This window comes from Podarcis filfolensis, assembly GCF_964270895.1.
Source record: "Podarcis filfolensis genome assembly, chromosome: 17".
In the NCBI taxonomy this organism is placed as follows: Eukaryota; Metazoa; Chordata; class Lepidosauria; order Squamata; family Lacertidae; genus Podarcis; species Podarcis filfolensis.
The window spans coordinates 9,325,435-9,342,348 of record NC_139621.1 but is presented as its reverse complement, the minus strand read 5'-3'; the positions used below and the strand labels follow the sequence as shown (position 1 = coordinate 9,342,348).

The following is a 16,914-nucleotide window of genomic DNA, read 5'->3' as shown; positions in this document are numbered from 1 at the left end:
AAAAATGCATTGAATTTGTCATAGCTCACAGTTGCCATCTAGTGTCACATTTGTATATTGCACTTTACAACACATTTAAAACATTTAATTGCAGCTGTTCTAAACCACTGAGCCTTGGGCTTGCTGATCAAAAAGGTTGGCGGTTCAAATCCCCGTGACAGGGTGAGCTCCCGTTACTTGGTCCCAGCTCCTGCCAACCTAGCAGTTTGAAAGCACTTCAAAGTGCAAGTAGATAAATAGGTACCGCTACGGCGGGAAGGTAAACAGCGTTTCCGTTGCTCTGGTTCGCCAGAAGCGGCTTAGTCATGCTGGCTTAGTCATGCTGGCCACATGACCCGGAAAAACTGCCTGCGGACAAATGCTGGCTCCCTTGGCCATTAAAGTGAGATGAGCGCCACAACCCCAGAGTCGTTCACGACTGGACTTAACTGTCAGGGGTCCCTTTACCTTTTTTAGCTGAGTCCTTAGAATGCCTCCCTCATTCTCTTAGAATGGCAATGGCGCCCACCTGAGAGGCGCAGAAATGGGTTCCGCTGAGTTCCGACTGAAAAAAAGCCCTGTTCATAAGTGCACAAGGTAAACACACATACTTAAGTACATAAACCACATGTCTCAAACAGTACAAGAGAGCAATCCCGAAACCACTCTCTTAAATGATCCCAAATACAGTATTGTCTCTGCAGTTGAAGGACATATCTTGGAAAAACCCTTTCCAATAGTTCTTTTCAGTTACAAGTCCTTCATATCCAGTCAAAAGAGCGTATTTTGTGTATGAATAGGGGAGGTCTGGGACAATGATTTCAGGAATTACATTATTTGCCATTTCAAAAAAATGGCCCAGACAGGCCAGAACAAGGCAATCAGCACACATTATTATCCACACTCTCAAATTTCTGTTGTAGACCAGGGGTAGGCAACCTAAGGCCCGGGGGCTGGATCCGGCCCAATCGCCTTCTCAATCCGGCCCACAGGCGGTCCAGGAATCAGCGTGTTTTTACATGAGTAGAATGTGTGCTTTTATTTAAAATGCACCTCTGGGTTTTTTTGTGACGCCTGCCTGGTGTTTTTACATGAGTAGAATGTGTGCTTTTATTTAAAATGCATCTTTGGGTTATTTGTGGGGCATAGGCATTCACTTGGTTTTTCCCACTCCAAAATATAGTCCTGCCCCCCCCCCCATGGTCTGAGGGACGGTGGACCGGCCCACAGCTGAAAAAGGTTGCTGATCCTTGTTGTAGACAATCTCTTTCTGTGATGCTTTTGGGTGGCCTTTGGGCTTTGGCTAAGAGGTCAGGCAATTTCTAAAGTCTTTAAAAACTGCTACATGCATTTGCTGTGGTTCCTCCTCACCTCCTTGCAAGGGGGGGGGTGTCCTTTTCAAACAGGAAAAGGAAGATCGGCCTTGCTTTGACTGGTTCCTTCATCCATCCACTCTTCCCTTTTGTAAATATAATTTGATTTATCATTTTCCATTTTACAACAAAACATACAAATTAACAAAACCCGAGGAAGAACACATGGGAGGGGGAGAGGCAATCAGTGACAGGCAGTTGAGGCTGCTAACGATGCAGGAGGCCTATGTTTTCCATCAGTATTTCTATAACAACAAAAGTCAGATATAAGGATTGGATGTTTTAAATTGGATGTGCAAATTTAGATTTGTGATTCAACTGTAAAATGCGAAATAGAATTATTATTTTTTAAAAAAACAGCAAATTACATATAAGATTCTCAGGCTGCATTTGCATGTATCTTTTAACAGCTATACTATATATATTAGATATTTAATGGCTGGATGGCCATCTGCCATGGATGCTTTCATTTATATTCCTGCATTGCTACAGGATTCTTACACAAAATCCCACATAATAGTAATAATACAGTGGTACCTCGGGTTGAGTACTTAATTAGTACCAGAGGTCCGTTCTTAACCTGAAACTGTTCTTAACCTGAAGCACCACTTTAGCTAATGGGGCCTCCCGCTGCTGCTGCTCCTCCGGAGCACGATTTCTGTTCTCATCCTGAAGCAAAGTTCTTAACCTGAAGCACTATTTCTGGGTTAGCGGAGTCTGTAACCTGAAGCGTATGTAACCTGAAGCGTATGTAACCCGAGGTACCACTGTAATAATAATAATAATAATAATAATAATAATAATAATAATAATAATTTATTTATACCCCCTGTCAGGGAATCAGGAGCAGGAGCACTGGGGAGAGAGGAATTGGAGAGCGAAGGGGAAGAATCCGAGGGCAGCGTAGGGGAGTATGACAGTGGCCCGAGAGATTCCATGAGCTTCTCCAGCGAATCAGAAGATTCCCAGAAGGGGGCTCCGATGGTCAGGGCAAGGGGGGTCCCAGGGGGGACGCACCAGAAACAAGGAGCCAGAGGGGAACCCCAAAGCAGCAGTGGAGGATCGGGACCAGTTTCCCCACCAGAGCGTAGTGGGGGGGAAGAGTCACATGTGTCAGGGCCAGCGTCTCCTCCGGAGGGGAGGGAGAGTAAGTCAGGGCTGACCACGCCTCCATCGGAGAGTGGGGGAATGGAGGGGAGGTCAGTTGCAGCTAGCCCACCCGAAGGGGGAAGCAGTGACAGCAGCAGTGAAACGGTTAGGAGGAAAACTGCTGGCTGGGCGCGCGCGCCAAGTTCAAATGTACAGGCGCGGGGGACAGCAGGAGACCCGGATGGGGAACCAGCTCCTAAAGCCCGCCGGAGGGAGGGAGAAGGCTCAGGGGAATCAGCGGCAGAAGAGGCTAGGAAGGGTGAGACCCCGGCGGGCAGGCGGACCCAGAGGAGGAAGGAGCAGCGGAAAAGGTGGAGCAAGGCGAGGGTCTTAAATTGGTGTACAGGGGGAGGAGATTCAGAAGGGTCGTCAGCGGTCTGACAGTTGAGACGTGGGGCTGCGCGCTGCGGCTCTGGAAGTGAAACTGAACTTCAATAAAGACTTTTGTATTTAATTAGAAAGCAGCGTTGGTCCTTTGTGAGCTGGGACCTTGGGCAGCCTTGACACCCCCCAATCTGGCTGGGTCTCCCCAGCCACCCTGGGCGGCTTCCAACAAAGTATTAAAATACAGTGGTCTGTTAAACATTAAAAGCTTCCCTAGATCGGGCTGTCTTCAGATGTTTCCTAAAAGTCTGGTAGTTGTTCTTCTCTTTGACATCTGGTGGGAGAGCGTTCCACAGGGCAGGTGCCACTACCTAGAAGGCCCTCTCCCTGGCTCCCTGTAACCTGGCTTCTCGCAGTGAGGGAACCGCCAGAAGGCCCTTGGCGCTGGACCTCAGTGTTCGGGCAGAATGATGGGGGTGGAGACGCTCCTTCAGGTATACTGGACCAAGGCCATTTAGGGCTTTAAAGGTCAGCACCAACCCTTGTTCCTATTTCTGTCAAACATTGCATCCTGCACTCAACCATACAGCCAGCTTATGAGGGAAAATCTAGAGGCAGTGAAACAGCAGCAGGTTGGGAGAGTCCTATAGCCTGCAGAAATCCCCACAAAATTCAAAGCAAATCTCTCCAGCCTTTGCAACAACCGGCCAGGAGCATGGGATGAGAGCCATCAGAACAGAATGTTGTCAGAGGCTCAGAGTCCTGCCAGCTTTAGAAGGGCTTAGGAAATACTGTATTAGATTTTCCTTATTGGATTGCTGTATTAGAATGAGCTGTTCCCCAAATCAAAATCTTAGTGGAACGCATTGTGGATCGCTGCTGCGTTGGCTGGCTTCGATCAGATTACGTCATAGGAATCCTTACCCTGAAGTCATTGTGGGTTTTGTTGTTGTTTTAAAGTAACCTACAGCAGCTGCAGGGAGCTGCAATCTGGATCAAAAATTCACAAAGGGAACGAGAAGACTTTTCTAATACAAATCCTGCCCCTTTCTCCCCACTGAATTAAACCTAGTGGGAAGGAAAATACAGGCATTTGAAACGTCACCCCACTATGTGCCAAAAAGAAGCTCAGAGAAGATTTTGAGCAGTGAGAAAGCCAGGCGTGAAAGAGAGAAGCACTCGCTTGTTACATCTGGATATATAACCCAGGTTGCTCTTCCTCAGTTTCTTGGGGTTTAAGATAGACCAAACCAAACCAATACAATCTATATCGTGACAGGTGAAGCCTTTGCCACTGTTTGGACAAGTTGGGGCTTATCCACACTTAGCTCTTGTTATGTACTGAGTTGAATAGGATCCAAAATGCAGCAGTCTGATTGATCCTAGAACAATAGGATTCAGAATGCAGCAGTCTGATTGGTCCTAGAACAATAGGACACAGAATGCAGCAGTCTGATTGGTCCTAGAACAATAGGACACAGAATGCAGCAGTCTGATTGGTCCACAGGAGCCACCCAATCCAGCTCCAGGTGGAAGTGAATCTGCAACCTGATTGGCCTACAGGACAATCCCGGAATTAGCCAATCACGTGGGAACCATTGTATAATAATGTATATAAAGCAGACATTCTGGGGTAACTTCCATTCCTCCTCACTACTATGAGCTGAATAAAGAGCATGAAATCCACTCTCGACTCTGAGTATATTTCAGCTCTCTTCTCGCTGCTCTCTCTCTCTCCCTCCCTCTCTCTCCCTCCCCCACCCACCTACCCCAGGGGAAAATCACTCTTTATCACTCAATCGGAACAAACAACGATTTGGTTTCCCCCAGACTGACCCTGCCAAGAAAGCGTGGGTCAAGCGCAAAACTGCTCAGACCCATGTTTTCTAGGCACAGCACAAGCGATGAGCCCTTGGTGTGATGACTGAAAGATGATTTCATGATAACCATGAAATAGGGTTCATATTCTAAGGGGAAGGGATTTAAAGCTCACCCAGCCTCCAAAGAAGGAACTGTGTGGGTTTGGTGGAGGACTTGAAAACTGTGTGGGAAGAGACCCCAAAAGACAAGAGGAGCTGAGGGCCAGAAGCACCCTATCTAGCGTAACTAAAAGAAGGATGTAGAGTCAGCACAATAGATTGAGGGGGCTTCCTAATGGGGGTCTTATATCACAAATAGGTCATAAAGACCTTATTTTTCTGCATGCACATTTGCTACATTAGGTAAAGGTAAAGGGACCCCTGACTGTTAGGTCCAATTGCGGATGACTCTGGGGTTGCGACGCTCATCTCGCTTTACTGGCCGAGGGAGCCGGCATACAGCTTCCGGGATATGTGGCCAGCATGACTAAGCCGCTTCTGGTGAACCAGAGCAGCGCATGGAAACGCTGTTTACTTTCCCACCAGAGTGGTACCTATTTATCTACTTGCACTGGTGTGCTTTCGAACTGCTAGGTTGGCAGGAGCTGGCACCAAGCAACGGGAGCTCACCCATCGCAGGGATTTGAACCGCCGACCTCCTGATCAGCAAGCCCAAGGCTCAGTGGTTTAGACCACAGCGCCACCCGTGTCCCTTATTTGGTACATTAGCTTCCACAAATTCCTGATTTTGTTTTTTTTTTTTAGCAGAGGGAGGATTCCCTTCCCTTGGACCATCCTTTGGAATCCCTTCTTGGGCCAGGTAGAGAAACCGCATGAGATTTCTCCAGGTGCTGGTTGCCAGACTGAAGCAGGGATGAGACGTGTGATCCTGCCTGCTCTGGGAGATTTATTTTTTAAATAAAAAAACCTACAAGGGCAGCACAGATGACTGTCGCTGCAGCGGTTTTGGTTTTAATGGCTTAATCATCTGGCTTCTTGGGCTGGCTGGCAGAGTGTGGCTGAAATATCGTCATGGATTTTTTTCGCAAACCAGCAGATCATAAACTCCTCGAAGCTTTCTCCTGTCACTCAGGCAGCACACTCCCATGGGGCCAGTAGAATCCAAGACCCTAGTTGCTTGGGGGGCTGAAAAAGCCCTTAGAAGGAATGCCAGGACCTGGTTTGCAAGCACATTTCCAAATAAAGAGGCAAGCTGGCGCCAAGGTTGCTTTTCCCAGAGGTACATAAAAACCCAAATACTGGTGACTCGTTGCTCTCTATGGTCGGTATAAGTTTCCACAGCATTAACATACAGTCCAACAGAGTTGAAAATAGAGACATTTAGGTCAGGTAATATCCACTATAAATGATCACTCTCAGAGCATCCTCCTGTCGGACACCACTCCATGTTGCTGCAAGCTCTGCTTGGCTTGCTGAACACTATATTCATTAGGTCTGCAACAGTTTGTTCTGTGTTGTCTTCAGAAACAGAATATGTTGACAAACTTACCATTAACTTTAAAAAAAAAGTTTGATGGAATTTGCAGCCTTATCTGTACATGCTTGCTTTGAGGTGTGCACAGAACCAAAGCCTTTGGTGGAACAGGCATTTTCACCCTCCTCGCATTCCATGATAAGATAACCATGGTTGCAATCTTACACACACATCGTTGGGACAATATTTTACCAGGGGTGGGTAGCAGAAAATCAGGATATTGGTCAGGTTTGTACATTGCAAGAAGTCAGGTTTGTCTTAAAATGTGCTTTGCTGATGAACATGCTCCCGGTCTCCCATCCTGGCACATCTCAAAGAAGCGATATTATGCCTTGCCTTGTTTCAACCCACTATGATCAGCAAGCCAGAAATAAACCTTGGTTTTCTTTGAAACAAACACTCCGACTCGAGAGAACCACGCTCACAAGGGGCAGAATAGAGACCTATGTGGTAGGAGGACAGCAGAGAGGAGCAAATCCATTCCTATCAAACCATGGTTTAAGACAAATTTTGACTTGTTATGTCCAGATCTGGTCTTTAACAGCTTGCAATCAAAACTAATAAGAAAATTAGAAGGTAAAGGTAAAGGGACCCCTGACCATTAGGTCCAGTCATGGCCGACTCTGGGGTTGCGACGCTCATCTTGCTTTATTGGCCAAGGGAGCCGGCGTACAGCTTCCGGGTCATGTGGCCAGCATGACTAAGCCGCTTCTGGCGAACCAGAGCAGTGAACGGAAACGCCGTTTACCTTCCCGCCGGAGCGGTACCTATTTATCTACTTGCACTTTGACGTGCTTTCAAACTGCTAGGTTGGCAGGAGCAGGGACTGAGCAATGGGAGTTGACCCCGTCGTGGGGATTTGAACCGCCGACCTTCTGATCGGCAAGTCCTAAGCTCTGTGGTTTAACCGACAGCGCCACCCGCATCCCTCACAGTGCCACCCGCCGAGCCCTTTCTTAATTCCATTTCCACATCTTGGTCTGGGGGAGGGGGTTGCCCTATTTCACCACCTGTGAAATTAAAAGGTGCTGCCGTGCTACTCCTGCTGAAGCCTCCCTTACCTGAGTTACATGTGAAGCAACAGTGGCAGGTTCCAGTGAGAACTTGTGGAGCCCTCTCGAGATATCATGAGATTTGGGCAAGATCTCGTGACAGCTTGCCAGTGCCACTTCTCTGTTCGTGGTGTGGGCCTGTAAGGGTACCACGTTTTTGGACTTCCACCATTGGCCTTGTCCTGGTTCCACATATGTAGCCATTAAACACCCCTGAAAATTACAGTGGAACCTTGGGTTGCGAACGTGATCCGTGCGGGAGGCACGTTCACAACCCGCAGCGCTGCATCTGGGCATTCGCGTGACGCGATTTGGCGGTTCTGCGCATGTGCGAGCGCCGAAATCCAGAAGTAACCCGTTCTGGTACTTCCGGGTTCTGCGTGTCCGTAACCCGAAAACGCGCAACCCGCAGCGTTCGCAATCCAAGGTACACACATTCCAAAGCACAGAAGTGCAACCAACATACCAAACAATTTGTACCCCATTGTTGAAAATGTGTGTGTGTGCGTCTACTGGCACCTTACCACTTGTGCATGATCGCAAGCACATGACCACTGATGTGCACACTGTTTTCGGCACTGAAAGGGGGGTGGGGCAGGGGCAGAATGGGGTAAACCAGGTCAGAATGGACTGACACGCAGTGGTCATGAATGGAACCCCCATTAGCAGGAATTCCCCTGTATGTAGAAAATTAACAAAGAAATGAAAGCCAGCTTCAGTTTCACAACTCCTTGTTGCCACATAGAAACTAGCTTGAACATACTTAAGAAGTTCAGAATTAAAGTGTGCAGATAGCACAATTTAAGGCAGAAATCAGTGCATTTGGATACAGTATTGCATGCAATATTGAGTTGTTAATGTTGTGCAAATATTTTGCCTTTCCTTGGTGATGAAAATGAGCAGATCTTGACCATAATGCTTCATCGTGATCTGAATTGCTGTACTCCTTAGCTGTCCATGAACCTTACTTCTCAAAGTAAACAATGATGCCACCTCTGGCCAGTTAAGAACATAAAAGGCCCTGCTGGATCAGACCAAAGGGGGCCAATCTAGTCCAGCATTCTGTTTCCAGAGGTGGATTTAGGGTGGTGCACAGGGTGCTGTGCCAAGAAGGCACGTTCCCACCTCCCTCCCAAAGCCTAGTTAGCCCATGTCCAGCTTTGGGAAGGAGCTGAGAGGGCTCTAGGACCCTGCCAGAGCCTTGCACCTCCTTTCCAAAGCCCAGCACCTTGCTGAGCCAGCTTTGGGAAGCCAGCATAAGGGCTGAGTGTTTGTGTGTCAATTTTTGGCCTCACGCTGGGTGCCATATTACCAAGATCCTCCCCTGCTCCTTCCCACAGTGACCACCTGCGAGATTGGCTGTGAGAAGCCCCACAAGAAGGAATTGTGAGGGCGATAGTCCTCTCTTGCTGCTGTTTACTCCCTATTGCATTCAGCGCTATGCTGCTTTCGATACTGAACGTAATATGTAGCTATTATCACTAGTAGCCATCGACTGTCTTATCCTCAATTAATTCTCCTAATCCCTTGCAAGCCTTAACAGGCCCTTCCCTGAAATGGAGATTGCAGCTTTCTGCTAAAAAAGGCTTTCCAGGTCTGCTGTCATTTGCAGATGCTAATGTGACCAAAACGCTGGACATTAGCATCACTTTAGTGGCCGGAGCTTCACCAGATATTGGACCTAATTCCAAATTACTCTGTTCCTCTACAGCTAGCACAAAAATATGATCCCCAGAAGGAGCACGAACTGCGGCAATGGATTGAGGAGCTGACCGGGAAGCGCATCGGAGAAAACTTTATGGAAAGTCTGAAAGATGGAGTCATCCTTTGCGAGTAAGGAACTAGGGGTGGGGGACGTGTTTTGTAACCTCCAAGAGTCTTGGGTGCTTTTTTGAAGGGTGGACACCAAAGAATATCACCACCCACATGCTGGCACCCAGAACCTGCAGGTGTTGTTATGATAGACAAGTTGTATGACAGGGCCAAGCAGTACGTAACCTACAGGGAAAATGTGCCCAACGCTGGCAAGAGACAACAGTTTAAGAGAGTTCATAGTGGGTTTGAATAATGCACAACCATGAGGCAAGGTAGGGCAGTTGCCTCAGGACATCACACTTCAGGTAACTGGAAGGGACAGCAGATCCTGCCTCTGTGAAGCACACCCTACGCTTCTTGGGACACGGGTGGTGCTGTGGTCTAAACCAGTGTTCCCCAACCTTGGGCCTCCAGCTGTTTTTGGACTACAACTCCCATCATCCCTCGCTAGCAAGACCAGTGGTCAAGGATGATGGGAGTTGTAGTCCAAAAACAGCTGGAGGCCCAAGGTTGGGGAACACTGGTCTAAACCACTGAGCCTCTTGGGCTTGCTGGAAGGTCGGTAGTTCGAATCCCCGCCACGGGGTAAGCTCCCATTGCTCTGTCTCAGCTCCTGCCAACCTAGCAGTTCAAAAGAACACCAGTGCAAGTAGATAAATAGGTACCACTGCGGCGGGAAGGTAAACGGCATTTCCGTGCGCTCTGGCTTCCGTATAGCTGATTCCCCAGTTCCACTAGTGGGAGCCTGTGCAAAGGCACAAGGACTTTCACTAGTGCATTGGGGCTCCCCGTCCCCGTGCGCCCAAGTACCCTCCCAATTGGCTCAGGGGGCTTGAGAGCACCCACAGAGCAGCACATGGAAAGAGGAGAGGGAGGCTGTTCTGTCGGGCACACAGAAATGCTTCTGCTTATGGACCATTTGTTTTAATGTAGCATTGAGTTCCTCTGTAAGTGGCAAAAAGTGTGCTTATCTGAGGGCCCCCGTCACAAGATCAGACAACATGGGCCAAGCCTATGCTTGGATCTAGTGACAGAGGGTGCAAGAGCAGTCCCCTTGCCAAATTCCCACCCTGCCTCAATGACTTTACAGGATGTCTAAGGACAAAAGACGGGATGCGGGTGGCGCTGTGGGTTAAACCACAGAGCCTAGGGCTTGCCGATCAGAAGGTCGACAGTTCGAATCCCTGCAACGGGGTGAGCTCCCGTTGCTCGGTCCCTGCTCCTGCCAACCTAGCAGTCAAAGTGCAAGTAGATAAATAGGTACCGCTTCAGCGGGAAGGTAAACAGCGTTTCCGTGTGCTGCTCTGGTTCGCCAGAAGCGGCTTAGTCATGCTGGCCAACTCCCTCGGCCAATAAAGCGAGATGAGCGTCGCAACCCCAGAGTCGGTCATGACTGGACCTAATGGTCAGGGGTCCCTTTACCTTTACCTAAGGACAAAAGACACACAAACCTTGCAGCACGTGAGATGATACGCTGCTCTGGGGTCATCGGCCTGACTCTGCAAATAAGCTACACAGCTGAAGCATAAACATTAATGTAACAGGGCATTGATAGAAGACTCTTATGGCTCATAAGCCAGCTCCACGAAGGTACCCTTGCCAGAGTGAGATTCACTCCAGCGGGCGACCTTACAAACTCGATACCAATAAACAAGGGAGTGCGCCAAGGATGTATATTGGCTCCCTGCCTATTCAACCTATTCATCGGCGACATGCGAGCACCCCTAGTCAACTCATCTCCAAGTACACACGCGCCTAGACTAGCGGATTACCGCTGCCCACTCCTTTTATATGCGGACGACGCGGTAATTCTATCCTATACACGTGTTGGACTAACCAGAGCTCTGAAGATCTTTGCCACGTATTGTCAACTCAATCAATTAACCATCAACCATGCCAAGTCCAAGATCCTGATCTTCTCCAGAAGCCGGAGATTATACAAATGGAAGCTTGGTGGGGCAAAAATAGAGCAAGTCCTAAAATTTCAATACCTAGGAGTCATTTTTCAATACAATTTGGGGTGGAAAGCTCACATTCAACATCTACTTAATAAGGCCAAAACCTTGTCATATGCGCTCCTCCGATTCTTCTTTTCGGACGGAGCTTTGCATGTTCCCTCGGCCCTAAAGGTGTTCAAGGCAAAAGTGGTTGCCGTGCTTGCTTATGCTGCCCCGCTCTGGGCCGTGATGACAGATCTTGCTCCCCTTGAGACTCTGCAAAGCCAATTCCTACGTCGGCTCCTAATGCTCCCCCTGTGCGTAAGCAACGCAGCCATGCGACTAGAATTGAAGGTCGCATCCCTAGAAACTTGCCTGTGGAAGCAAGTCTTCAATTACTGGTTATCATTGTGGCATAGATTACCAAACCATTACCTTGCCCAATGCTTATGGCGAGATGAATTCTCCAGCCATTGGACTAGCAGAATTCACGCCAAACTCCTGAGTTATGGAATCTCTCCCTCAGATTCCCTAAAACTAGACCAAATCACTGCTCAGAGACTGATCCGCCAAAGACTGGATGACATCGATTTACAGCGAAATTATACGCAGGGGGGAGGTGTTTGTTCGCCCCAGAACATTGGTATCACTTTAACTTACTGCGTTCCATCATACCTCTCCTCCCTTTCGACTGTTGCACATAGACTGGCCTTCACCAAAGCGAGGTTTAACGTTTTTCCCTCCAATGTCCTGAGACATAGGTTCTCAAAGGGTCAAGCCCCCGCCGTGTGCGAATGTGATAAGGTGTCGCCGGAGTCGCTCCAGCACATTATGTTCACTTGCCCCTTGTTTAATGTGCTACGGGCAAATTTGTTGGGATCAATCATACAGAAACTAGAGGGTACCCCACCAAAATTCCACCTTGCCCAAATCTTGCAGGACAAGGATACCCACACGACCCTGAAGGTGGCTAGGTTCCTAGTTGCTGTCCTTTCCCAAAAGCGACGCCAAGGAGCTCTACAAGCTAATTAAGGCGTAGTATGCCTTTCCATTTTATAGTATTTTATTGTTATAGTAGTGTTTTAGCGATTGCTTTTTTTTTCTCCTTACGGCACAAGCTGTTATTTATGTGTTGTTTTTACCTGTATGGGCCTATGGCCGTAATAAATGATATTCTGATATTCTGATTCATTAATGTAGGGTTGCCATGTTTCAAGAAGTAAAAATCCAGACACAAAAGTTTGTTTGTTTGTTTAACTTATATACTGCCCTATACTCGGAGGTCTCAGGGCGTTTCGCAGAAAAGATCACAACATATAAAATCAAATATCAAATTAAGAACAATAACCCAAGAACACCCCCCCATAAAGAACCACATTTTAAAAGGAAGTTGAGCTTTTTATGGGAAATTGACCGAAAAAGGCAAAGAGTGATACACACACGCCACACGCTTCCTAGTTCTGCTGGCAAAAACCCAAAGATTTTGTCGATTTTTCAAAATCCCCCCCCCCCCATTGCAAATATCACTATTGGAATCTCGGGAAAATCTGGATGTGTGGCAACCCTAACTAACAGAAATTATGTTGATGGATTTTACAGAAAAAGTCCAGCTGTCATAAGAACTTTCAGGCCAGCTGCAATGCTAGGTTTTACATAAAATGTTCTGGCAACCAGCTCAGAGGTCAAACAACCTAGCTGATGGTTGGTGTTTTCCCCTGGTCGTTTGGCAATCCTATCCACCACCCCAGCCAATTGGCAGAGTGGTGGACTCGTTCCTGCCTTCCTTGAGACTGCTTTACCTATTTATCATTTTGAATAATAAAAAAAAATTTAAAATCCCTCTGACAAATGAGCTCAACACCACTCAAACTTAGAAAGCAACACCTGCCATTCTCTTATTTCCCTCTAGCATCAAGCTAGATTTTTAAAAACTTGTCTTCCTCCTAAAGATAGTTTGATAGTTGGAAAGAAAAAACAACTTAAAAATGGGAAAAGTCAGCAATAATCATCAACTGGCTTTTGTTGTGAGTAGTAAGAGATTTTAATTGCCTTGTTTTAAACAAGAAAGTATCAGAAGATAATATAGCAATTGAATAGGATTGCTGTTCATCTTTTTATTATGTTTTATTATATTTTCTATGTTTGTTTTTTTTGTAACCATCATCTTACAGCTTGAGCAATGGATCATGCAGACCTTTATCTGATCCAGAGGATCTAGTTGTAAACTGAAAAGCAGCAGTATTCATTACCCAATTCTACAATAAGGAATGATCCCAATGTTTCTATATAACAAGGAGCATTCTTTCTGCTGATTGTATTATAAGCATAGCTGTCAACGTTTCTCCTTTTTTAAGGGAAATTCCCTGATTCCGAATAGGATTCCTCGCAAGAAAAGGGAAAAGTTGACAGCTATGATTATAAGTACATTTTAGGGCTGCTGCATATACAAGCTGTTTTCTATAAGGAGGTTCCCTGTGTATAGAAAAAGTGTGGTGTAGTGGTTAAGAGCAGTGGACTTGTAATCTGGTAAACCAGGTTCGCTTCTCCGCTCCTCCACATGCAGCTGCTGGGTGACCTTGGGCTGGTCACACTTCTCTGAAGTCTCTCAGCCTCACTAACCTCACAGAGTGTTTTTTGTGGGGGAAGAAGGGAAAAGGAGATTGTTAGCCACTTTGAGACTCCTTCGGGTAGTGATAAGACGGGATGTCAAATCCAAACTCCTCCTCCTCCTCCTCCTCCTCTTCTTCTTCTTCTTCTTCTTCTTCTTCTTCTTCTTCTTCTTCTTCTTCTTCTTCTTCTTCTTCTTCCAAAGTACGGTGTCGAAATAAATCAAAAAAATTAAACATTGTCCAGTAGCACCTTGGAGACCAACTAACTTTGTTCTGGGTATAAGCTTTCGTGTGCATGCACACTTCTTCAGTACGGTGTGTTCTTGCATCAAAAGAGTTGCAGATTGGGAAGCCTTGAAGGAGAAACACACGGCACATGAAGTAATCCTTACACTGATCAGAACACACGACACTTAAGAAATAAACTTAGTTTTCCCATTTCTGTCTTTCAGCCTCATTAACAAACTCCAACCTGGATCTGTGAGGAAGGTGAACGAGTCCACACAGAACTGGCACCAGGTAAACATTCCCTCTAATTCATTGCTGGACGCGGGTGGCGCTGTGGGTAAAACCTCAGCGCCTAGGACTTGCCGATTGAAAGGTCGGCGGTTCGAATCCCCGCGGCGGGGTGAGCTCCCGTCTTTGGTCCCAGCTCCTGCCCACCTAGCAGTTCGAAAGCACCCCTAAGTGCAAGTAGATAAATAGGTACAGTGGTGCCTCGCAAGACGAAATTAATCCGTTCCGCGAGTCTCTTCGTCTTGCGGTTTTTTCGTCTTGCGAAGCACGGCTATTAGCGGCTTAGCGGCTATTAACGGCTTAGCGGCTATTAACAGCTTAGCGGCTTTAAGAAAAAGGAAACAAACTCGCAAGAACTCGCAAGACGTTTCGTCTTGCGAAGCAAGCCCATAGGGAAATTCGTCTTGCGGAACGACTCAAAAAACGGAAAACTCTTTCGTCTTGCGCGTTTTTCGTCTTGCGAGGCATTCGTCTTGCGAGGTACCACTGTACCGCTTTCTAGCGGGAAGGTAAACGGCGTTTCCGTGTGCTGTGCTGGTGCAGGCTTGCCAGAGCAGCTTCGTCACGCTGGCCACGTGACCCGGAAGTGTCTCCAGACAGCGCTGCGCCCCGGCCTCTTAAGTGAGATGGGCGCACAACCCTAGAGTCGGACACGACTAGCCCGTACAGGCAGAGGTACCTTTACCTTTACCTTTTTAATTCATTGCTAATCCATGTATCCCTCATTAAGTTTGCCTCTCCAAATCCTGCTTTGGAAAGTGGAGTGAAAAAGAATTTACTGATTAAAAAAACTTTAATGATGCACCGGGCATCAAATTCTGCATTAAGAGTTCCTTGGCCAAGCTTTTTCTCTATGGCCATCAGCTTTATCTCCCACAAAAGGCTTCTGCACGATCACACAAAATAACGTGCCCCAATCGCATTTTGCTCTTTGACTTTTGTCCATTATTCCTGCGAGCCTTGATTTAGCAACATATGTGCATGTGTGGGGGAAAGATAGGGCTTGAGCTAAAAAGAGGGCGCTCTCTCCAGAGAAGGGGAATATGCGAGAATCCGGCAATATCTGCATGGCCACAGATCTATCTGCTCAAATGCCACTGTCCATTGCCAATGGGGTATTTGTGGGAGGCAGTCATCGCTTGGACAAGCAAGCTAGGGTAAGAAAAGACCCGGCAGGTTATTCATTGGCCTCTCCTCTTTTGCAGCTGGAGAACATTGGCAACTTCATTAAGGCAATCACAAAATATGGAGTGAGGCCCCACGACATCTTTGAAGCCAACGACCTCTTTGAGAACACAAACCACACCCAAGTCCAGTCTACTCTAATTGCTCTGGCTAGCATGGTAAGTGGCCTGGGACCCCATCTGCCCATTTTCCCTGGTAAAAATGCAAGTAGACCAGTGATGGAACAGCAATTAATAAGAGTGATAAAAGTGTTTCACAAACACGTCCTCAGTAATTTTTTTCAGCCAACATCATCCCCATATTGCATATGGAGTCAAGAGAACAGTCGCTTGACTGAGGCCACCTGGAGAGTTCATGGCTTAAGATAAGGTTCAAATAGGAGACCCTTAGTTTGTGGCTCTCACTGCCACTGGCTCTGATTCAATATGGGATGGCAGCAGAGACGGGCGATATCTGGTTTTCAGCATCGCAATATATCACAAGCTAAACATCACAATATACTGATATATCACAATGTCTGAAATAAGGATAAAGCTGGTTTTCAACTTCATGATATATCACCAGCTAAACATTGCAATATACAGTTGTACCTTGGAAGTCGAACGGAATCCGTTCTGGAAGTTCGTTTGACTTCCAAAATGTTCAGAAACCAAATTGCGGTTCCTACAGCCAATCAGAAGCCACGGAAGCCCCGTCAGACGTTCAGGTTCCAAAAGAACGTTTGCAAACCGGAACAATCATTTCTGGGTTTGCAGCGTTCGGGAGCCAAAACGTCCGAGTTCCATGGCATTCGGGATCCAGAGTATGGCTGTACTGATATATCACAATGTCTGAAATGAGGATGGAGCTATGTAGAGGCATTGGCTGGCTTCACGGTTTTCCCCACATTGTGATTTTTGCACACACCCACTCCCCAGGATTCGCAATATATTGCCACGTCAAAAACTATGAAATGGATTCATGATATGGACTTCAACCCAGTTTTGGAAAATCTATCAAGATATCACCCAGCTCTAGATGGCAGCAACATGCATTAGCAACGTCACCTGTGTGCTGTGCACTAGTCTGCGCTTGTTACGTTTGCTCAGCCTTTGTTCCTTTCCTCTAAAGGGCAATGCTTATTTTCCTCTCTCACACTGGTGGGCAATGGGAACTCTCATCTCAATATCTAGAGCTTACCATACTTTCCCGTGTATGAGACGTCCCCATGTATAAGACGGGACGGCGCTGTGGGTTAAACCACAGAGCCTAGGACTTCCCAATCAGAAGGTCGGTGGTTCGAATCCCCGCAACGGGGCAAGCTCCTGTTGCTCGGTCCCTGCTCCTGCCAACCTAGGAGTTCGAAAGCACGTCAAAGTGCAAGTAGATAAATAGGTACCGCTCCAGCGGGAAGGTAAACAGCATTTCCATGCGCTGCTCTGGTTCGCCAGAAGCGGCTTGGTCATGCTGGCCACATGACCCGGAAGCTGTACGCTGGCTCCCTCGGCCAATAAAGCGAGATGAGCGCCGCAACCCCAGAGTTGGTCACGACTGGACCTAATGGTCAGGGGTCCCTTTACCTTTATGTACCTTTACCTTTATGTATAAGACACGCCCTATTTTGGGGAATAAAATTTAAGAA

At 47.2% G+C, this 16,914-nt stretch overlaps 1 protein-coding gene across 1 annotated transcript in view; it reads left to right on the top strand.

Annotated features, from left to right (window-relative positions):
- The window catches only part of CNN1 (calponin 1), a 38,264-nt gene that overhangs the window by 13,123 nt on the left and 8,227 nt on the right, over window positions 1-16,914 (top strand). Inside the window, exons 2-4 of the mRNA XM_083593753.1 lie at window positions 8,943-9,064; window positions 14,045-14,111; window positions 15,314-15,451. Of these exons, the coding sequence (XP_083449879.1) occupies window positions 8,943-9,064; window positions 14,045-14,111; window positions 15,314-15,451 (327 nt within the window). The remainder of the gene's footprint in view (window positions 1-8,942; window positions 9,065-14,044; window positions 14,112-15,313; window positions 15,452-16,914) is intronic.